We start from the raw sequence: 20,595 nt of genomic DNA on the forward strand, positions 1-20,595 counted from the left end.
GGGATGCATTTCTCACAGCGCCACAAGCTTTCCGGCAAAGAGATAAGGTCTGTCTTTTCTTCCTTTCCAACTCAACAGACCCAGGCCATAGCCACAGTAAGTAGTGATTCATATTAATATTTTAACATAATATATCAATATATGTACGTGCCTGAGGAAGCATGTGCCCTTTATAACCATGCAGAGTTGTTCGGGCAGGCTGTGTTAAATTGGTTTGGATGTTAAATAGATTGGTTAGCTGACAATGAGCTACATTCACTGAGGTTGGTATACAGTAGTGCATTTTTTAACAATGGTGGAATTGTCATTATAACCTATGTTATCAATGGCTTGGATAAATAAAGTGCTGTGATTAACTTAGTAAGATCACATGACCATGCGGCTATGATCTCATAGACCAACTTGCTTACCTGATCTATTAATATTACTAAACCTTAAGTAATAATTAGTTTTTTTCATCTCGGGCGAAAAGAATTACAGAAAAATTTGAAAATATACTGTGGTATTTAGTCAGAGAACAGAACAAAGAAAACTGAGGTAAGCAGTAGCAGTAACACTTTATTTAAAAGCCATCTGAGAAATCACCACGCAGGTCTCACTCAGCATGTTATATATATATGTATGTGTGTGTGTGTGTGTATATATAATATGCAGCAGTGGCGTTGGCATGTACTAAATACCACCTTATAAAACTGACTACTGAGTATGCAATGTTAAAATTAGACACAACGGATACATCTCACCACTACCTTCAGATTTCAGAAACATTTAAAACAAAAAAGTCTCTCCTGCTGTCTTCTGACACAACCGTTGACCTTTTAAACAAGGTCTGGTTCGGCATAGAAATGCAATGCAGCTGTTCAGTGACTCCTCGCTCAGATGTGGAAAATCAGTCTGCTCTCAATTCTCAAATGCCATTTTATCCAAAAATGTTACTATAAATGGGAATGTTCAATGTAATGTTTATGGCAAATAAAAATAGTACAAAATATATGTATTGTGGGATTATTTTTTTCTCAGTGGAAGAATACATAATACATTTCAATTTTTCTTTTAAAAAGCTAGTTTGTGTAATTATTAAAAAAAAAAAAAGGTAGCCATTTTATAAGCGAAATTACCCGCTCCAGGGTGTGTGGTAAGACAATTCTTACCGCACTTCCTGGGTGGTTGAAGGCACTCGGCCTGCGGCCTCATGCCTCACAACACGCCCAGGGTGTGCGGTAAGAATTTAAATTGCAGTTCATTTGCAATGTATACGATTTCCAGTAAAACGCACAGGATTTTACATTTATTTATTTTCGAAATGGGAAGTACAATACAATAAAACAAAACATTCAAATTCCAAATCATCATTCAACAAAAGGACTAAAGGGGGGAACAGGAATAGATTTCCCGAGTATATAGTGGATAAAGTTGATATCCCAGAATATAGCCACATCTAGACATTCCCAAATCATATGACTACTTTTACATTTCTAATACTTTTCATTGTACTGTAATTTAAAAATTTGATTTCAGTGTTACTGCAACATCAGTAAAAACTGACCGCATGCATTTGGCTTAGACTCCTGATAATAAGAATTACTGATGAGACTAATTTCTTTGCTGGTCCCTTGAAAAGTTGCGTTAGGTGGCTCTGGCACTAAAGCTTCTTGTCTGTTACGAGGGATTCCTGAAAACCTTACCTATCTGTTTGTTGTTATAGGTATGGAGCCGCACGTGGCAAGTCTTCCTAAGAAATATGCTGGAAAAAACCCCAGCCTCAAGTAAGTGAGCCTGTAACAAAGTGTTCTTTTGGATGTTATTGCTTTCTTGTGTTATGGGCTATTTGTCTGTATCCATAATTGTTCTGCACTGTGGCAACTGTTATTGCACTTATATAGTGACCATCAGATGAAACACAGCAGGGTTTGTTTACTGTATTAAATGTTTGTTTTTCAGAGAGTGGACTTGGTTACAAGGGCTCTGAGGTGCGCTCTATTTGGTTGAATATGCGACCAAAAAAAGTTGCTTGTGTGACCAATACTTTCACAACCTCAATAACTAGTGATATTAAAATGTTGTAGCTGCAAATATAACCTCATCTGAAAAACATTACATTTTATTCTGGATAAGTTCTAACTCAAGCAAGAGTTTTGATCACCGTGTGTCCCTGAGATTGTAGTCCAGTGTATCATTATTTATATTGCTAGCAAGGCTCTAAAATTACAAATCCCACAGACCACTGCTTTTGTCGGTAAGTCCATGCAACAACGTGTTCTTTAGTGTTCAGTGCTTGTGGATTGCACTGGATTCGTAGTACCATAATATAATATAATTATATTATATATATATATTATATATATAGATAATATAAGTATATATTTCTATATAATATAACCTCATCTCGATATTATATATATATATATATCTTTCTCTCTCTCTCTCTCTCTCTCTCTCTATATATATATATATATATATATATATATATATATATATATATATGTGTGTGTGTATAAATTATTATTATTTTATATGTGTAAATGTATTTTTATTTTATACATCAACAAAACGATTCTTTGCTCTCTGATTGACAGAGCTAGATGGATATAATCCCAAGTGTATGATTGTAACCGCATCACAAAAAAAAATCAAACATTATCACTCCACCAGTTTTATTTGTAACAAAATGTTGTTTAAAGTCAATTTCAGGCTTTTTAATAATATGTTAATTGAAGAATGGGGAAGTCAAAACTTCCTGGAAAATAATACGAGCACTTTGGAGATGTATACTGACCCTGTAAAAGTAGTATAGAAAGGAGTACTGTCAGACAAACTGAAAAACACACCACTACCAGCAGGGTGATCAAACTTGTTTTTTTTTTTTTTTATTTAAACATAAAAAAATCTAAACAAATTTTATTAATCTGTTTTATCCCAACTTGAAGATACAGTACTGTGCAAAAGTTTTAGGCAGGTATGAAAAAACGTTGTAAAGTAAGAATGCTTTCAAAAATAGACATGTTAAGAGTTTATATATCAATTAACAAACTGCAAAGTGAGTGAACAGAAGAAAAATCTACATCAAATCAATATTTGGTGTGACCACCCTTTGCCTTCAAAACAGCATCAATTCTTCTAGGTACACTTGCACACAGTTTTTGAAGGAACTCGGCAGGAGGGTTGGCCCAAACATCTTGGAGAACTAACCACAGTTCTTCTGTGGATTTAGGCAGCCTCAGTTGCTTCTCTCTCTTCACGTAATCCTAGACAGACTCGATGATGTTGAGATCAGGGCTCTGTGGCGGCCATACCATCACTTCCAGGACTCCTTGTTCTTCTTTACGCTGAAGATAGTTCTTAATGACTTTCGCTGTATGTTTGGGGTCGTTGTCATGCTGCAGAATAAATTTGGGGCCAATCAGATGCCTCCCTGATGGCATTGCATGATGGATGAGTATCTGCCTGTACTTCTCAGCATTGAGGAGACCATTAATTCTGACCAAATCCCCAACTCCATTTGCAGAAATGCAGCCCCAAACTTGCAAGGAACCTCCACCATGCTTCACTGTTGTTTGCAGACACTCATTCGTGTACCACTCTCCAGCCCTTCGGCGAACAAACTGCCTTCTGCTACAGCCAAATATTTCAGATTTTGACTCATCAGTCCAGAGCACCTGCTGCCATTTTTCTGCACCCCAGTTCCTGTGTTTTCGTGCATAGTTGAGTCGCTTGACCTTGTTTCCAAGTCTTCCATGAAGTCCACTTCTGACCAGACTTCTCCGGACAGTAGATGGGTGTACCAGGGTCCCACTGTTTTCATCCAATTCTGAGCTGATGGCACTGCTGGACGTCTTCCGATTGCGAAGGGAAGTAAGCATGATGTGTCTTTCATCTGCTGCAGTAAGTTTCCTTGGCCGACCACTGCGTCTACGGTCCTCAACGTTGCCCGTTTCTTTGTGCTTCTTCAAAAGAGCTTGGACAGCACATCTGGAAACCCTTGTCTGCCTTGAAATTTCTGCCTGGGAGAGACCTTGCTGATGCAGTATAACTACCTTGTGTCTTGTTGCTGTGCTCAGTCTTGCCATGGTGTATGACTTTTGACAGTAAACTGTCTTCAGCAACCTCACCTTGTTAGCTGAGTTTGGCTGTTCCTCACCCACTTTTAGTCCTCCTACACAACTCTTTCTTTTTCAGTTAATGGTTGTGTTTCAACCTACATATTGAATTGATGATCATTAGCACCTGTTTGGTATAATTGTTTAATCATACACCTGACTATATGCCTACAAAATCCCTGACTTTGTGCAAGTGTACCTAGAAGAATTGATGCTGTTTTGAAGGCAAAGGGTGGTCACACCAAATATGGATTTGATTTGGATTTTTCTTCTGTTCACTCACTTTGCATTTAGTTAATTTATAAATATAAACTATTAACATGTCATTTTTTCACACCTGCCTAAAACTTTTGCAGAGTACTGTATGTCAAACAAAAACTTAAATCTGTTTTGTGCGTAAAAATCTGTTCATTATTTAACTGAAAGTCCATCATGGATTTATTGTGCACAGTGAACTAACTTTGAGTTTCAATAGTTTAAAAAAAAAAAAAAAAAGTTAAAATAACATCAATTCAAATTAAAAAAGCAAACATGTGCTGCATTGTTTTGTTAAAATAGCAGATAGCTGGCTTTGCTGTACAATATGTGCCTTTGAAAACACCATCTCTGATGTAAACCACCTGTTGAAAGTGGAAGACACCAGGTCCGTACTGCAATAAAAACACGGAGGAGTCATTTAAAATTGTAATGATTTTATTTACAACACATCACAATGCATGCAGATGGATTAGGGAGTGTAGAAAACAGAAGAGAAACTTTCAAATGGAGTGAGGTAACCAGTGGAGTACCACAGGGATCAGTATTATGTCATCTGCTATTTCTAATCTACATTCACGAGTCGTGAGCTAGGGGGTAGAGATAGGGCAGAAGAAGCAGAAGGGAGCGGTAAGTAGGACAGAGTGCCGGCTAGAAAGGACCAGACCTGGGATAGAAGAGCAGGCGACGCCCACTCTAGTAGCAGACCAGCGAAGCTGGACATGGAAGCTAGGATAGAAGGTGGTCACTGACTGAGGGCGGCGATGCCGACACAAGCCCAAGGGCGAAGGACCCAGCAACCGAAGACAGGATACAGAAAGTGGTCACTGACTGAGGGTGGCGATGCCGACACGAACCCAGGGCCGATGGACCTAGCAACCGAAAACATATGAGGGTTATGACTCTGGGAGCTGCCCCTCAGAGGAAGACAGTCCCGGAAGACCAGGACACGAAAGGAGATAGAGAGGGAGAGGTACCCAGCGTCTGAGACTTCTGTAGAGGGGCGTTCCTTAAATCCCCAATTGGCCGAGACTTCACGCTGCCTGGGACCTGAGATAAGAACAAGGCATAGAGGTTAGTATGGGACTCGAGCATGAGTAGCCACGTCCCAAACAGAGACAGAGTATAGAACAGCCTTGAGTGAGGCAAGATAAGCGCAGGAGCTGCGAAAGAACAGTGTGTGGCCAGGGGTCCGCTCTGACTCACATGGTGAGAACCCCCCTGAAGGTCAAGGGAGGCTGAAGCATGCCATGCCCTGCCCTGAGGTCGGGGAAGTGATGATCACTTGCCCCCCAAAAGGATGGACCCCCCTATGGAAGAGGACCAGCGCCCCATGGTCTTGATCAGGCTGTGATTGATGCTGGCCCTTGCAGCGGAGGTGGCTGCACAGATACAGAATGAATGGGGTGAATAAAGCTGAGGAGGGAGGCCTGCTCTGGAGAGGAGGGTGGAGAGGTGGGTTGAGAACCAGAGACGAGTGACGATAGATCAGGAAGAGTTGATGAATAGAGGGTCCAGGGGGGCAGGGTTTCCTGCATGAGAGATATCTTGACATTGCTGAAAAAGGGCAGATAGCAGACTTGGTCCTTGAAAGCTGAATGAACTGACCGCGCCGGAGTTGGTCTGTCTTTGAAGTGCGCAGCTGAATAAGGAAATAGGAGTTGGAAATAGAAGAGAGGTCACATAAACGAATACCCACCGAGGGGAAGCAAGAAGCCGAGGGAACTGTGAATTCGGAGCTTCTGAGAAAGCCGAAGAAAGCTGTGAGTCAGATGGTCTCCATGAGTAGATCTTCATAGGGGGAGAAGCAGCCTTTCCGAAGAGTAGAGATGAGTGAATGCAGAATGTCTGTTGATATAGGCAGGCGTGAAGGTACGGCGGGGGGAAGCTTTTGAGGATTCCGCGGAGGGTCAGACGAACTGCTGGTATAGAGAGGATGGAGGGAGAAGGCACGGACATGATGCGGTAGTGATATTGTATTCCTGAAATGTAAGATTTAATGGAAGCTGGGGAGAGATGCAGAGATACCTTAGCATGGACGATAAAGGCCAAGATCCAGTCTTGATTAAAAGGAATTGGGTAGACGTGATTATGAGCACAGAAGGTTAGAAATGCTGACCACGCTGTAGAATAAGAAGCTCTTGAAGAAGGGGCGAGGGCTGCAGACATTTAGTGTTGGGTGGATTGTAGAAGGTTGCTGAGGGTAGGGTTCAGTCTAGTAACAGCTGATGAAACTGAGGGGATTGGAGAGGGGCTGGGGAAGCAGTTGGGACCAGATGACTGAACTTGGATACCTTCAATTATTTGCTACAGAATGGTTGGCAATAGTACGAGGAGAAGAGGAGCTTGATGCAGTGGCTGAGGCAAGGTTGAACTCTGGGAGAGCAATGGGGGGGGGGCTAAAGAGGACATACCTGGAAAAGGGGGCAGAAGTACTGGAACTGGAGGCAGGCGGAGCAGAAGGGTTCTCCAGTTTGTCAAGATGAGCGCTGAGAGATAGTTGAGAGTCTGAGAGGCTGGAGCAAAGTTTGCAGCTGATTAAACATGTCATGAGAGGAATCGCTGGTGGAGGGGACGGACAAAGCGCATAACTGCTGTTTCAGAAGCTGTGGCTGCGCAGGCAGGGGGAGCTGGACTGCGTGAGCAGGGAATTGCACATGCGCAGTCAGGACAGGAACTGCGAGAGTAGTGGAAGGGGAGGGCCTGACGGCCGAAGATTGCAGATGGGTTGGAAAAATTGGCTCGGCTGATAAGGCTTCGCAGTAAGCAAGAAACAGGGACATACAGTCTCCGCCGACGGAGTTAGGGATAGCCTTCTGGAAGAGAACTTTCGGCAGTTTAGGTGTCGTCCAATCTTTAAAATGAAGCTGGGGCTGGCTGGCGGAACCGCGCTTGGAGCGGCACGGTTGCCTGGCTGAAGGCTGGGTGGAAGCAAGGTGGGCTGGCGAGGTTGGTGCAGTCAGAAGACGGGAAGAGGCTGGACGGAAGGTCGAACAAAGACGGACCAGTGGAGGAGTCGGAGGTAGGAAGTCGTCCAAGTCCGAATAAACAGCGTGGGCAGAAGGCTTTTCCATTTGAAAGCAGGTAAGCTTGCGTATAAGTGTATATTTGAAGCTGATCTTCGTAGAAAAAGGGAAAAAAAAATATATATATATATTTTATTATTTTTTAAGCAGAGTAACGTGTACCGCTACTAGTCAGGATTCAAAACAAAACTCTAGACAGCAAAGGTGCAAGTGATCAGGGCTTGTAACGATCACTCTGCACAACTGAGAAGCAGTTGTACTGTCCTCCCTAAGGAGATACTACTGACCCAATATCTATAACTAATTAAGTCAGCAAGAGTGACAGACAGCAAAAGCAGGGACGTCAGAGGTGTCAATTTCACAAACAAACAGTTTATTGTTGTAAACTATAATGTAATAAATGAAATATAATGGCAACAACTTATTGCAGATAACAGTTAGTTTAGTGGAAGGTACAGGTGAGTAAGAAAGTAAAGCGAATTAAACAAACATCCAAACAAACTAACACTAAAGCGAAATGAATGCGGTGTCCGGTGGGCCTCCAATAAACCCACACACCCAAACACCACACCAATATACAACTAAGACACGGACAGGCAAAAGAGACAAAGGTGAATGAATAGTTATACAGGGAAAACAATTACAAAGACAGTCTTGAATGGATGATAAATGAAATTTAGGCCTAACAAGTCCAGTGAAGCAATGCGCATGAAATCCAAAGTAACAAAAGAACAAAACCAAAACTACAGGAACAAAAGTATCAAAGTAAAGTAGAAAAAAACAGCAGACAGAAAAGGAATAATCTCACCAACAAATAATGAAGTCCCGAATAGAGTCTTGTACTGATGATGTTGGATGAAGGTTGATGACAAAATAGCGATCGTTGAAAATGGTGAGTCTGCTGAGTAGTACCGGGTTGAGTGGTGAACAGCCGTTTGGAAAATATCTGGAGGATCAGGAACAAAATGGAGACTGAACACACTAACCAAAACAATCCCTAAACAGACCTTAAACAGCAACTAAACTTAAACAAGTAACAGTGTAAACAAAAAAGAAAGGTTTAGACAAAGTGCAAGAGTATGAAAAGAGAAAATGGATGCACCAGTATTTATCTAAAATAGTTAAAAAAGTTACACTGTTAATTAAGTAATATGCTATTTGTTTGTAAATGGATTCCTCGAGAGAAAAATTGAGTCCTCCCTGGCCCAGCCAGCCAGCTTTAATACCGGTACTGGCTTCCAAGGAGCTCTGAGATTGGAGGACTGGATATCTGAATGAGCCAATGGTGGGAGAGGATGAACATAGGGTGATAGCAAGACTATAGGAAAATGAGTTTTAACCTGGCCAGGCTACTGACCCTAATTAAAGGGACAGGTGGGTGAAACTTACACCCACTTCATGGAGCAAGTGAATTGCTACAGGCTTAAATAGAAAATAGGTACTAATTGACAGGAAAGTGGAAGCCCCCTGCTGCACACCTCCTGAACTACGCAAGCTAACATTTAATGACTTAGATTCTGGTATAGTACGCAAACTTGTTAAATTTGCAGACGACACAAAAATAGGAGGAGTGGCAAACACTGTTGCAGCAGCAAAGGTCATTCAGAATGATCTAGTCAAGGGACTGGGCAGACCCATGGCAAATGACATTTAATAGAAAAAAGTGTAAGGTACTGCACGCAGGCAATAACAATGTGCATTATAAATATCATATGGGAGATACTGAAATTGAAGAAGGAATCTATGAAAAGGACCTAGGAGTTTATTTTGCTGATGTCTTCAGCTAGACAATGTGGGGAAGCTATAAAAAAAGGCCAATAAGATGCTTGGATATGTAGTGTTTTTATTTTAATTTAAATCAAGGGAAGTAATGTTAAAATTGTGCAATGCATTAGTAAGACCTCATCTAGAGTATTGTATTCAGTTCTGGTTACCTCGCTACAAAATATTACAAGAAGATATTGCTGCTGTAGAATGAGTGCAAAGAAGAGCAACCAGAATTATTCTGGGTTTAAAAGGCATGTCATATGCAGACAGGCTAGAGGAATCTAATCTATTCAGTCTTGAACAAAAAAGACTACGCGGCGATCTGATTCAAGCATTCAAAATTCTAAAAGGTATTGACAGTGTCAACCCAAGGGACTTTTTCGACGTGAAAAAAGAAACAAGGACCAGGGGTCACAAATGGAGATTAGATAAAGGGGCATTCAGAACAGAAAATTGGAGGCACTTTTTTACAAAGATAATCGTGGAAATCTGGAACCAACTCCCCAGTAATGTTGTTGAAGCTGCTTGATGAGATTCTGGGATCAATAAGCTACTAACAACCAAACAAGCAAGATGGGCCAAATGGCCTCCTCTCGTTTGTAACCTTTCTTATGTTCTTTATCCTCGAACCGGAATTGATCCAACCAGTGTGAGTGATAAATATCTGATATACTTGCAGGCCATTAGGAAAAAATTAAATTGGTAACATAATGACCACATTTAAAAAAAAAAAAAAAAAAATGTAAGTAAATATGTGTATGCTAAGCCTTAGCTGGCATTCTGAAACAGTTGCAGTAAATAGTGGTAAGTTACATATAATATAATTCCAAATGTAATCATTGAAACACAGTTTGTGTTATACAGTGGCTGTCAAAAGTATTCACTCCCCCTTGGACTTTTCCACATTTTATTGTGTTACAACATGCAATCAGAATGGATTTAATTAGGAGTTTTTGCCACTGATCAACACAAAAAAGGCCATAATGTCAAAGTGAAAAATAAAATCTACACATTGTTCTAAATTAATTACAAATATAAATTAATTACAAAGTATTCACCCCCTGCGCTATGACACACCTAAATAAGATCTGGTGCAACCAATTGTCTTTAGAAGTCACATAATTAGTTGAATGGAGTCCACCTGTGTGCAATTAAGGTGTTTCACATGATTTCAGGTTAAATACACCTGTTGGTTAGTACATTTCCTAACAAAAACTACATCATGAAGACAAAGGAACATTCAAAGCAAATCCGGAATACCAATCGGGTAGGATATAAGAACTTTTGAACATTGAATATCCCCTGGAGCACAGTAAAGTCCATTATTATGAAATGGAGAGAATATGGCACAACTGTGAATCTGTCTAGAACAGGCCATACTCAAAAACTGATTATCCGGGCGAGAAGTGCACTAGTCAGGGAGGCCACCAAAAGGCCTATGACAACTCTAAAGGAGTAACAGTCTTCCACGGCTGAGTTGGGAGACACTGTGCATATGGCAACAATAGCCCGGATGCTTCACAAAACTGGCCTTTATGGGAGTGGCAAAAAGAAAACCATTGTTTGAAAAAAACATCAAATCTCGGCTAGAGTTTGCCAGAAGGCATGTGGGAAACTCGGAGACCAAGTGGAAGAAGATTCTATGGTCTGATGAGACCATGTGACAGAAATATGAGTTCTGGTGATAAATCTTCCTCCCAACCTGTGAGGGCGCTAAACGAGAGGAGAGGTATCTGGAAGGGCTGGCCTGACAGTTCGTTTCCAGGACAGGGAAGTGGGTCAGCCTGGAAAGAAGCGCGACTCTGTTGTAAGACCGTATTGATTTGAAAGGTAAACGAGAGGCAGCTGCAAGTAATAAGGAAGCTGCAACCGTTTACCAAGATATCATGCGGGATTACATATAGGGGCCAGGGTAACGCTGATCTTTTCCTTCGTTTGGGTAAAACCTCAGCAGAGAGAAGGACCGAGAGAGGAGCTCTCGTGCAGAAAGTAAAAAAGAGTTTGTGTATTGTGTTTTGTCTGTTTTGTAATTGTCTGCGTTTTGCACCACCAGACAGTTAACTCACCTATCCGGAGCTGTCGACCAGGGTCAGCACAATCCGGAGCACCACTACACAGAACAGTCACAAAATTCCAGTGTCTTCACCCACCACAAGCACGTCTGCACTCACCCAGGACTGGTGACTGTGCATTCGTTTTTTGTTCGGGACTGTGCCCTGCTTGTTATCCCCGCGCTTTACACATTGTTGTGTATAGCCGGGGATTTATTATTTTACGGTCACCAGACCTGGATTATAAATAAAAGCACCTTTGCACTGGAAACTGTTGTCTGCCTGTCACTCCTGCATCGCATCACCGCTACACCTGTTCCCCTCCACTAGCCACTTTGCCACAGACCAAAATAGAGCTTTTTGGCCTCAACGCTTAGCACTATGTTTGGCGCAAGCCTAACACCGCACATCATCCCGAGAACACCATCCCTACCGTGAAGCATGGTGGTGGCAGCATCATGCTATAGGGATGCTTCTCTGCATCAGGGCCTGGAAAGCTTGTGAAGATAGGGGGCAAAATGGATGCAGCAAAGTACAGAGAAATCCTGGAGGAAAACCTGCTGAAGTCTGCAAGAGACCTGGGACTTGGAAGAAGATTCATCTTCCAGCAGGACATTGACCCCAAACATACAGCCAAAGCCACACTGGAGTGGCTTAAAAACAAAAAGGTCAATGTCCTGGTGTGGCCCAGTCAAAGCCAAGACCTCAATCCAATTGAGAATATGTGGAAAGAGTTGAAAATTGCTGTTCACCAATGGTTCCCATCCAACTTGAAGAATGGACAAAAATTGCAGTGTCCAGATGTGCAAAGCTGGTAGAGACTTATCCAAATAGACTCATGACTGTAATTGCTGCCAGAGGTGCCGCTACCAAATATTGACTCAAAGGGGTGAATACTTATGCAATCAATTATTTTCCGTTTTGTGTTTGTAATTAATTTAGAACAATTTGTAGATTTTATTTTTCACTTTGACATTATGGACTTTTTTTGTGTTGATCAGTGGTAAAACTCCTAATTAAATCCATTTTGATTCCATGTTGTAACACAATAAAATGTGGAAAAGTCCAAGGGGGGTGAATACTTTTGAGAGCCACTGTAGTTGAATTACCGATTTATTATTGAGCTGCTGTAGTTTTAAGATCATTATGTGTCGCAGTGCTTGCAGGGACAGTGGAGGAATAATGGGGAATTCCAAGTGTGTAATCAGTGCATTACTGTGGCAGCATTAAACTTGCAAGAATATCAGTTCATATTCTTGTTTGGCTAATCAGAAAAGGCATAATCAAGTTGCTATATGTCCAAGAGAATAAACGTCACCTGGATTAGCTTCACAAATAGTGTGTGTGTGTGTGTGTGTGTGTGTGTGTGTGTGTGTGTGTGTGTATATATATATATATATATATATATACACACACACACACACACACACACACACACACACACACACACACACACACTATTTATTTATTTTTTAAACAGGCACATTATAATGAAAACTAAACACATTTTCTATGAGGTGCTATACTAACATACTGAACTACTATGTATAACAATTATTTTTTTTTCCATCATCATCATAATAATGAAATGTTGAATTTGTCGGCCCTGTCCATCTAAAACTCTCTGCCGCCCTAAAGAACATAGTCTAGTGAATCGTACCTAATTTTAGTTATTGCCATTTTGCAGGTCTCACATTTTCCTGTATAAAAAATACATGTAGTTTTGTTTTGTACTGCTTTTTTTTTCAAAGCTGTAAATTAACAGAATTTGCAGATTGGTCCTTGAAGATATTTCATTGCTGCACTTCAGGGGAGATCAAGTTTTCCATTTCAAGAGGTAGCATAAAGGAAATATTGAAACACATGAGTATTTGAAAAAGCTGTGGACCTAACACTAATGATAAGGAGAGCCAGACCATAAGCCTTCTGGGAATGTGAGTTATTTTAATGTCCATCCAATGCAGGGACCCACCAAGTACAGTAGTGCAGATAACTTCAAGGAATGTCGGTACATTTTGTTCACTAAAAGCTTCGTAAAAAATAGCAATAATAAAACTAAACACGTATTTGGCAAGATTTATTGGAATTATTTTGTTAGTTCAATGTAAAAAAAATAAAATACTATAATACTAAATAAAAAAAGACAACCACCATTTAAAGAAAATAAAACAAATGGTATAAACATTGATTTGTAGCACCCGTTCTTCCCTAGTCATTAGCACTTGAGCGGAAGCCAGTCATGATAGCCAGTGGCCAGTTAGGAAGTAGCATTCCGCTTCTGAAAGTAACTCTCTTTATTTGATTTTCATCTAAAGCGTTCTGGGTAGCAAGGGTTCTCAGATGGAGGGACTGAGGGCCCAGCACTTGAACCACAATGAAGTTCTAGATTGGGGGAAGAAAAGTTGCTCTTTAACACACAACCGAGAGCACTGCAAGCCAGCTTCTGATCAGGTAGGTACCCTCTGCCCAGCATTTTAAAATATTAAATAATATTGCCTTTTCTAACATATTGTTAGTCTGGCTGCTGCTGTTTGTTTGTTTTTTTTGTTGTTGTTGGGTTTTTTTTCCCCTCACAGTTAAGTTTCACTTTTCTGGGTTCATTTGTTTTGGCATCGTGAGGCTAGCAATAGCATGTGCAGATACTGCATGTAGGCAACAAAAAAAGTGATTGACTTGAAATTGTACATTGAGCAGCTTTGCTGATTCTTTAACAGACCAGTGTCGTTTCTGGCTATTACGATTACCCAGTGCTATAAAAATACAAAATTCTGAGTCATTCCCAAGGGCCTATTAAAATGACAGTGTGGCAGATGGTCACTGTGCATTGCAGTGGTTGTCTCTTTTTGTACATAGATTAAAAAAAAAAAAAACATAGTGGAGAAAAAATGTATTTTTTGTACATAGACTTGAAAAAATATGAATTACGTATGATATTTAAATTGAATGTGTAAATAATACTTATAGCAATTGTGCTGTACATCTTGGGTTCCCATGTTATCAAGCTTCATATACTTTGTTGGTTCCTGGCCTATCAATGGTCAGTTGTGAATATACTGCATGCGGTAGCAAGAGATGGATCATAGAAATGCCAGGACAGCTAATTGTAGCCTGTCTGGGATTTCCCAGAAACCCAAGACCAATAAATCATTGGTTTAATGTAAAGAATGTTTATTAAAAAAAAACATGTACGGTTGAATCCACTCATTTGCAATACATGTTTGCCATCTTAGTCCCCCTCAACCTAACCTACCAGTTTACCTGTCTGACAGCCACATTTCTGGAAGGTAAATCTGAAATATAAATACAGTAGTCTGTGTTTGCAGAGAGTCGGGATGCTTTATATTGCTATAGTAAGGTGATCAAGAAAGAGTACAACATGATCTTTTATTTGCATTATTAAAGTATCAGTGCAATTATTGTTTTTATTTTTTAGAAATATATGTTGTGTGCATGCAAGTCTTTTATTAAGTATATTCCATCTGCAGTGTTGGAATTTCTTTTATTTATTTATTTTTTTAAATCAGCTTTAACAGCCATATTGTTTGTGGTCAATAAAGCAAATAAGAATAACTGTTCCCGTTCAAGTATGGATTGTAACCATTACCAAATGGGTATTTGTTGCTTATGACTGTATAATTGTCATTATATTGGATCAAGCAGTGTAAGTCGGCTGACTTTGTGCTCTCTCCCCAGGCTGCAATAGCTCCAATTGGAGTTATTTTATTGTCGTTTTGGCTTCAGCCAATTACGGGAAGGTTTGTATAATTAAAGTAATTGTTATTACTGTATTTTGTATGAGAGAAATATTTTCTTTTCCCATTTGTATTTTCTGTAATTTCAGGGACTATGCACAGGCTTGTCTGCAATGCGTGCTGTGGCACACGTATAGTGAGAGCAGCTGCTGGGTTCAGCAGCACTGCGCAGGACCAAGACACATGCTTCGGTTGTGGTTGCTTGCAATCTCTGCCACAGCATCTTGATGTCGTTTTGGTGACAGCTCTGCATCACCATTACGAGGGCTGTAAGTTAATTCTAACAAGCAGGCTTCCCTCAGTCTCATGTGAGTACTGACTGAGTGGTTTTGCCAGTAGCTTGCACAGGTGGGCATCCCTGTATGGTGCTACCCGCGATAACTGAACTGGTGTACCCGTACCAATACCGAGGTCACTGGGTCACCCCGTTCCTGGTACCGAACAGGGACCGAGGTTACCGCACTGGTACCATATTGCACCGACTCGGTGCTACAGTCACGACCCGGTTCTGACCTGCTACTGACCAGGGCTTACACCCCTGGTCCGTACCAAGCGGTCTTGTTCAGGTCTTGAACAACCCTGTTACTGAGGCAGCACCAGTACATTGTTACTGTACACTGCAGTGCTACTTGCATCATGCCTGGGTTTATCCCTGCCACACATGCAAGGCCAGTCTGTCTGTTGAGGACAAGCATGGCAGGTGTTCTTTCTGCCTGGGACCAGAACATGCAAAGGAGACATGGTGAACTACAGCGTCTGAGTTTTGTGCACACTTAGTCCTGCACAGCGCTCTTCCCCATCGCCCTCTGTTAGAGAGGTGTAAGGGCAGCAGTTTTCCACCAAGGAAGAGTGTTCGCAGAGTTACTGTGTGAACGTTCGCCGCTGTCTGCTCCACCTGTCCCCTTTGGGTCTCAGGGGGCTACGAGCACAGATTGGCAGGGTGACGTGCTGTCCCTCGTCGTCTCCGAGGAGGTGGGTGAACAGGAGCTGGTGTTCCTGTCTGAGGACGTGGAGTCAGACGGCACATACCCTACAGTTAAGCTCTCCTTGTCGGCAGAGCTTCTACCACTGATCAAGAGGGGCTCTCCCGTGTCCCCCCTAGTGCACCCGGGGTTTCTTTGTAAGATCCAGTTGTCCTGGGGTAACCTGGCTATAGCTCTTGCTTTTCCTCAGTCTATGGACACCCTATTTAGGGGGCACTCCCGCTGTGTCTAGAAAATCAGGCTGGACCGGACCAAGGTGCTCCTGGTAGCCCCTGATGCAGCTCCTGAGCGGTCAGCCGTGAAGATTGCTCACACGCACAGGGGACCTTATAGCCGTCTGGGTATGTCTAATAGGGCTATTGACACCATACAAAATGCCAGAGCAGCATCGGGTACAAGTGGATCATCTTTCAGACATGATGTCTGCCTCGTGGGTTCGACCCCACGTCTTGGCAGTAACGCTGCAATGCTTGCAGGACCAATTTCATGAGGGGAAGCTCCCCCTACATTAACCCTTTGCTGTCCATTTATCTAGCACCTGCTAGGCGCGTCAGGTCCAATTTATTTTCACAGGTTTAAAGGGCATTGCAATGCAAAACAACGTCAGTACTGCATCTCCAGCCAAGCCCCACTCCGTGTTCGCTGTATTTTTCACATCCCTCTTTATAAACGTGCATACTGATAAATCCTCTCTTGATCACTCGTTTTATCACCAAACAGCTCAATAATGCGATCCAAGTCATTATTTTATTACTATAATATCTAAACAGCTCTGCAAATGTCTGTGATATTCTTTGAGCGCTGGATGCGGAAGCAGCTACCTCCTTTGTTTATGTCCGCTTATCTCTGTGATGCAGCTGCTAGGGCTATTGCTCACACGCCCCTTTTTTCCGGTTTCAGTTGGCTTCTATTGGTCTAACTCGGTCATTGAATGGTTTTCTCTGCTTTTTCCGACGAAAAAACGACTAGAGACCTGTGCTTTATGTCTTTTCGATGATGTGGGACAGGGTCCAACATTGGATTGGAAAGGGAAAATCATGTCGGACCTGGTCTGACATTGGACGGCAAAGGGTTAAAGATCTATCTGGCAGCCATTCAGCTTGCCATGTCAAAATTGACTCGGTCTCCCCAGGAGCTCAGCTTCCTGGCAGGTCCATTTTTGGGCAATCTTATTCAGGTTTTGGGTCTTTTAAGAGGTAATTGCCCATTTGGTAATGGTTACTTTCAGTTTCAGGGAACCAGGGTTATGATAATAACCTAATGTTGTTTTTGTTTTTATTTTAAGACCAAGTTTTGTGTAGTTAATGCATATAAGCATTTTTACCATTAAAGTATGTACAGTTTTTATTGAAAGTACTCATGACTTCAAGGTACAGTTTCATGTCTAAATTGGAGAGTAAATTAGTCAATGACTCAAAACCTTAAACACAGTAAACACAAACACAGTCACAGGTCCCAAGTGAGTGCTGTAGTGCTCATGGTGGAAATACAGTGAAACTGCTGTGCTGTCTGGGTTTTGCGCTGGCCTGTAGCAACAGCTCTGGATCGTGTTTGCTGTCTAATAACAACAAACAAACAGTTTTTAGACACGGCAAAACAAAAAAATACTGACGATTACAATACGGTTCTCCTTCCGGTTTATCGTTAACCAAGAAACAGATCATTTTGCTACGTCCCCGTATGTACCATCAATCACACCCCCTTGGTTAACGATTGTAATCCGCGGCTGCCACATCGCTTCCTTTTTGGGTCGATGACTTAGCGTACTATAGCCCTTTTCTAGATGGCCAACTTTCACCTAATCCTGGGAGTGAATTGTCTGGCCATCCAGCCCAGGGCACTCTGTTTCCTTTACACAGTGCCCTCACAGGTCAGGAGGGAGACTTATCACCAAGAAGCATTTTGTCTCTGTCAAAAGGAGATGTGAAGATGGTGTCGCACAGTTGGGGGTTAACACCTTTAAATTCCCTAACAAAGTTTGCTCTGTTAAAACAATATCCTGTGCTCAATATAAATGGGTCTAGAGATGCAAGGTTCATGTTAGGGCTGATGTATATGGCCTTCATGTGTGAGATATAATGTAGGGTTACGTCACACTCACCTGATAACTGTTCACCCCACTCTATCATAATTTCTCTGTGACTTCCTGTACTGTAACAGGAACCTAGTGTGAAATAACTAGAACTCCTTCTTTTGCCTCTTTACTATTTTTAAATAGTCACTAATTTCTCTCATGTCTTCTGCTCCTATACACAGCATCTAAGTGAAGATAAATTGAGTTTCCATCCTGGCAGCAAGAAGAAAGTGAAATATGCGACTGACCGGTAGGTTACTTTTGGTAGACACAAGATTAAACTCCATAGGACATGTAACTTCTGCTAGATGGACCGCACAGCTTCAGGTTGGCCTCGGTGCTAAGGAGTGTAACCATGCACTGCAGTTTATTAAGCATCTTCACATGCAGTATACATATGTATTCTGTGATTCCCTAGGTCAAGTTCAAGTTTTGAAGGTGATGCACAAGAACAATAAACCCTTTCTTGCCAGTTGTTTTTCCAAAGCTGCCCCCACCACAGTGGAAAAACCTCATACTTTATCTCTGAAATTATTTGAGCTATTATTTGAACGTAATGTTTTCAAGGTTGTATAACCCCTATGGCTGCGCTAATACTTGTTCTCGTAATTTCCTTTAAGAAGCATTTATTTATGTTTTGATTTCAATATGAAAAGCTGCCCTTCCCTCACCTTTTACAATTGAGTACCAATCAATAGCATTTTATTTTCACGTTGAGTGAAACTAATTTTCGTCTCATCCAGGGTGCTGACATTATTACTGCCGTACGGAGGCTGTAAACAATCTTGTTTGTTTGAAATCAGAATGAATTAATAGGTGTGTTTTGATTTTATGTAATACCTCCCGATACCTTTTAAACACTGCTTAAAGGCAATTCAGAGTACAAGTATCAGCACACCCCTAATAGGCCCAGTACTGAATTCATTTTTGGTACACAGCTGGATTCTTTGATTTTCTTACTTAACCTTTATTACCAGTGTTGTCCATTTAAAATGACCCCTTTCACTGCCACATGGCTTTAGCCTCTGGCCATATGGATAATAAAGACCACATGCTTTAACATTGGGTCTTTGTAGTCGGTATTCTGTACAAACTATAAAGAGTCTGTGATTATCTCAAAGGTTCAGTTAGCAGCCAGAAGTAGCCAGTGAACATTAACCATCTCAGTGCAACATTCTTATAATCTAGCCATATTATTGACACAGACCACTAGCCTTTAGACAGTGTCTTTACAAGCTCTCTCTCTCTCTCTCTCTCTCTCTCTCTCTCTCTCTCTCTCTCTCTCTCTCTCTCTCTATATATATATATATATATATATATATATATATATATATATATATATATATATATATATATATATATATATCAGTTCAAAGCCATATAGACACTGCTTTTGAGCCTTTAAAACACACACTAGCCAAATCCTTGATACAAGGCATAAAAAGAAAGTAGACAGTACCCAATCTGTTTTCTTTTTGCAGAGAGAAGGGGAAGAAAGTGGACAGCAGAATAAGCTACATCACCAATGGTATCCTGGGACCTGTGCAATCAGAGTCTGGGAAAGGTAAGGACTTTACAAGCACAGAATTGTCTTCTCTTTTTGTAGTAATGGAAACATTGAAATAATAATAATAAAAAACATGACCACCTACTTTCGCGAAAGGCAGTCCACCTGCCAGGGATATACTAAACAGGGGAGTGGACCTACTCTTGAGGGATGGCCCGCACAGCTCGGAATAGCGACTTCCTTATCCAGACATGGTTAGGCAGATTAGGCACAAGTATGGGCTTGCAAAGGTGGGCCAGTGCCCTCTGTGGCTGACTGTTTGAAAGCATTGTGCCACATGCTGTGTGCCGTCCCATCACTAGCATTGATTGGTGAAGAAGACCAGACCAGAGAAGATGCAAGTACTTCTCGTGGACCCGAGCTGGCCCAGTAGGTTCTACTGATCTCCTCAGTCATGCTCGGGGGGACCCTGTGGCACCCCTACTGAGCAGCTTACAGCTGTGTCTCTGGCCCCTGAAAGGCTCAACATGAGCCACTTGGGCCTGACAGACAGCATTAGAGTAACGCTGCAGAGTGCTAGAGTAGCTTTTATGTGTGTCCAATATGACTACAATGGGGTATTTTCCACACCTGGGGTCTGTCACAAGGACAAGACCCGATCTGCAAAACCTGTTGGACGACGGCAAGACCCCCTCGACCTTAAAAGCCTACCTAGCTGCCTTTTTGGCTTGCCACGTGAAAATTGACTGTCCCCAGAAACTCACTTCCTGGCAACTCAGTTCCTGAAGGGCGATGTGTATGCCCCCCAGGAAAGACTTGGTTTCTCAATGGCACTTCAGTGTGGTGCAAGAAGCCCTCACTAAGCTGTTCAAACCTATGCATACTGCAAAACTGAAATTCCTAACTCTCAAAATGTCTCCTCTTGTTGTGATTATGACCGCTAAGCATATGAGTGAGTTACAGTCTTTCTCTAGTTTGCCTGTTTTTTGAAGAGTGCAGGTCCAGGGTTGTGCTCAGCCTTGCCTACTCAAGTCTTGACAACACAAGGTGATGGAAACCAACTGCTCCAAAAACAGTGTCGAC

General features: G+C 41.6%; 1 protein-coding gene across 1 annotated transcript in view; it reads left to right on the forward strand.

Moving 5' to 3' along the window:
• LOC121313096 (zinc finger CCHC domain-containing protein 2-like) overlaps window positions 1-20,595 on the forward strand; it is a 73,853-nt gene that overhangs the window by 47,579 nt on the left and 5,679 nt on the right. Inside the window, exons 6-10 of the mRNA XM_041245258.1 lie at window positions 2-96; window positions 1,706-1,766; window positions 13,512-13,647; window positions 18,188-18,255; window positions 19,487-19,569. Coding sequence (XP_041101192.1) covers window positions 2-96; window positions 1,706-1,766; window positions 13,512-13,647; window positions 18,188-18,255; window positions 19,487-19,569 — 443 coding nt within the window. The remainder of the gene's footprint in view (window position 1; window positions 97-1,705; window positions 1,767-13,511; window positions 13,648-18,187; window positions 18,256-19,486; window positions 19,570-20,595) is intronic.

The sequence above is a fragment of the Polyodon spathula genome, chromosome 3, assembly GCF_017654505.1.
Source record: "Polyodon spathula isolate WHYD16114869_AA chromosome 3, ASM1765450v1, whole genome shotgun sequence".
Classification (NCBI taxonomy): domain Eukaryota; kingdom Metazoa; phylum Chordata; class Actinopteri; order Acipenseriformes; family Polyodontidae; genus Polyodon; species Polyodon spathula.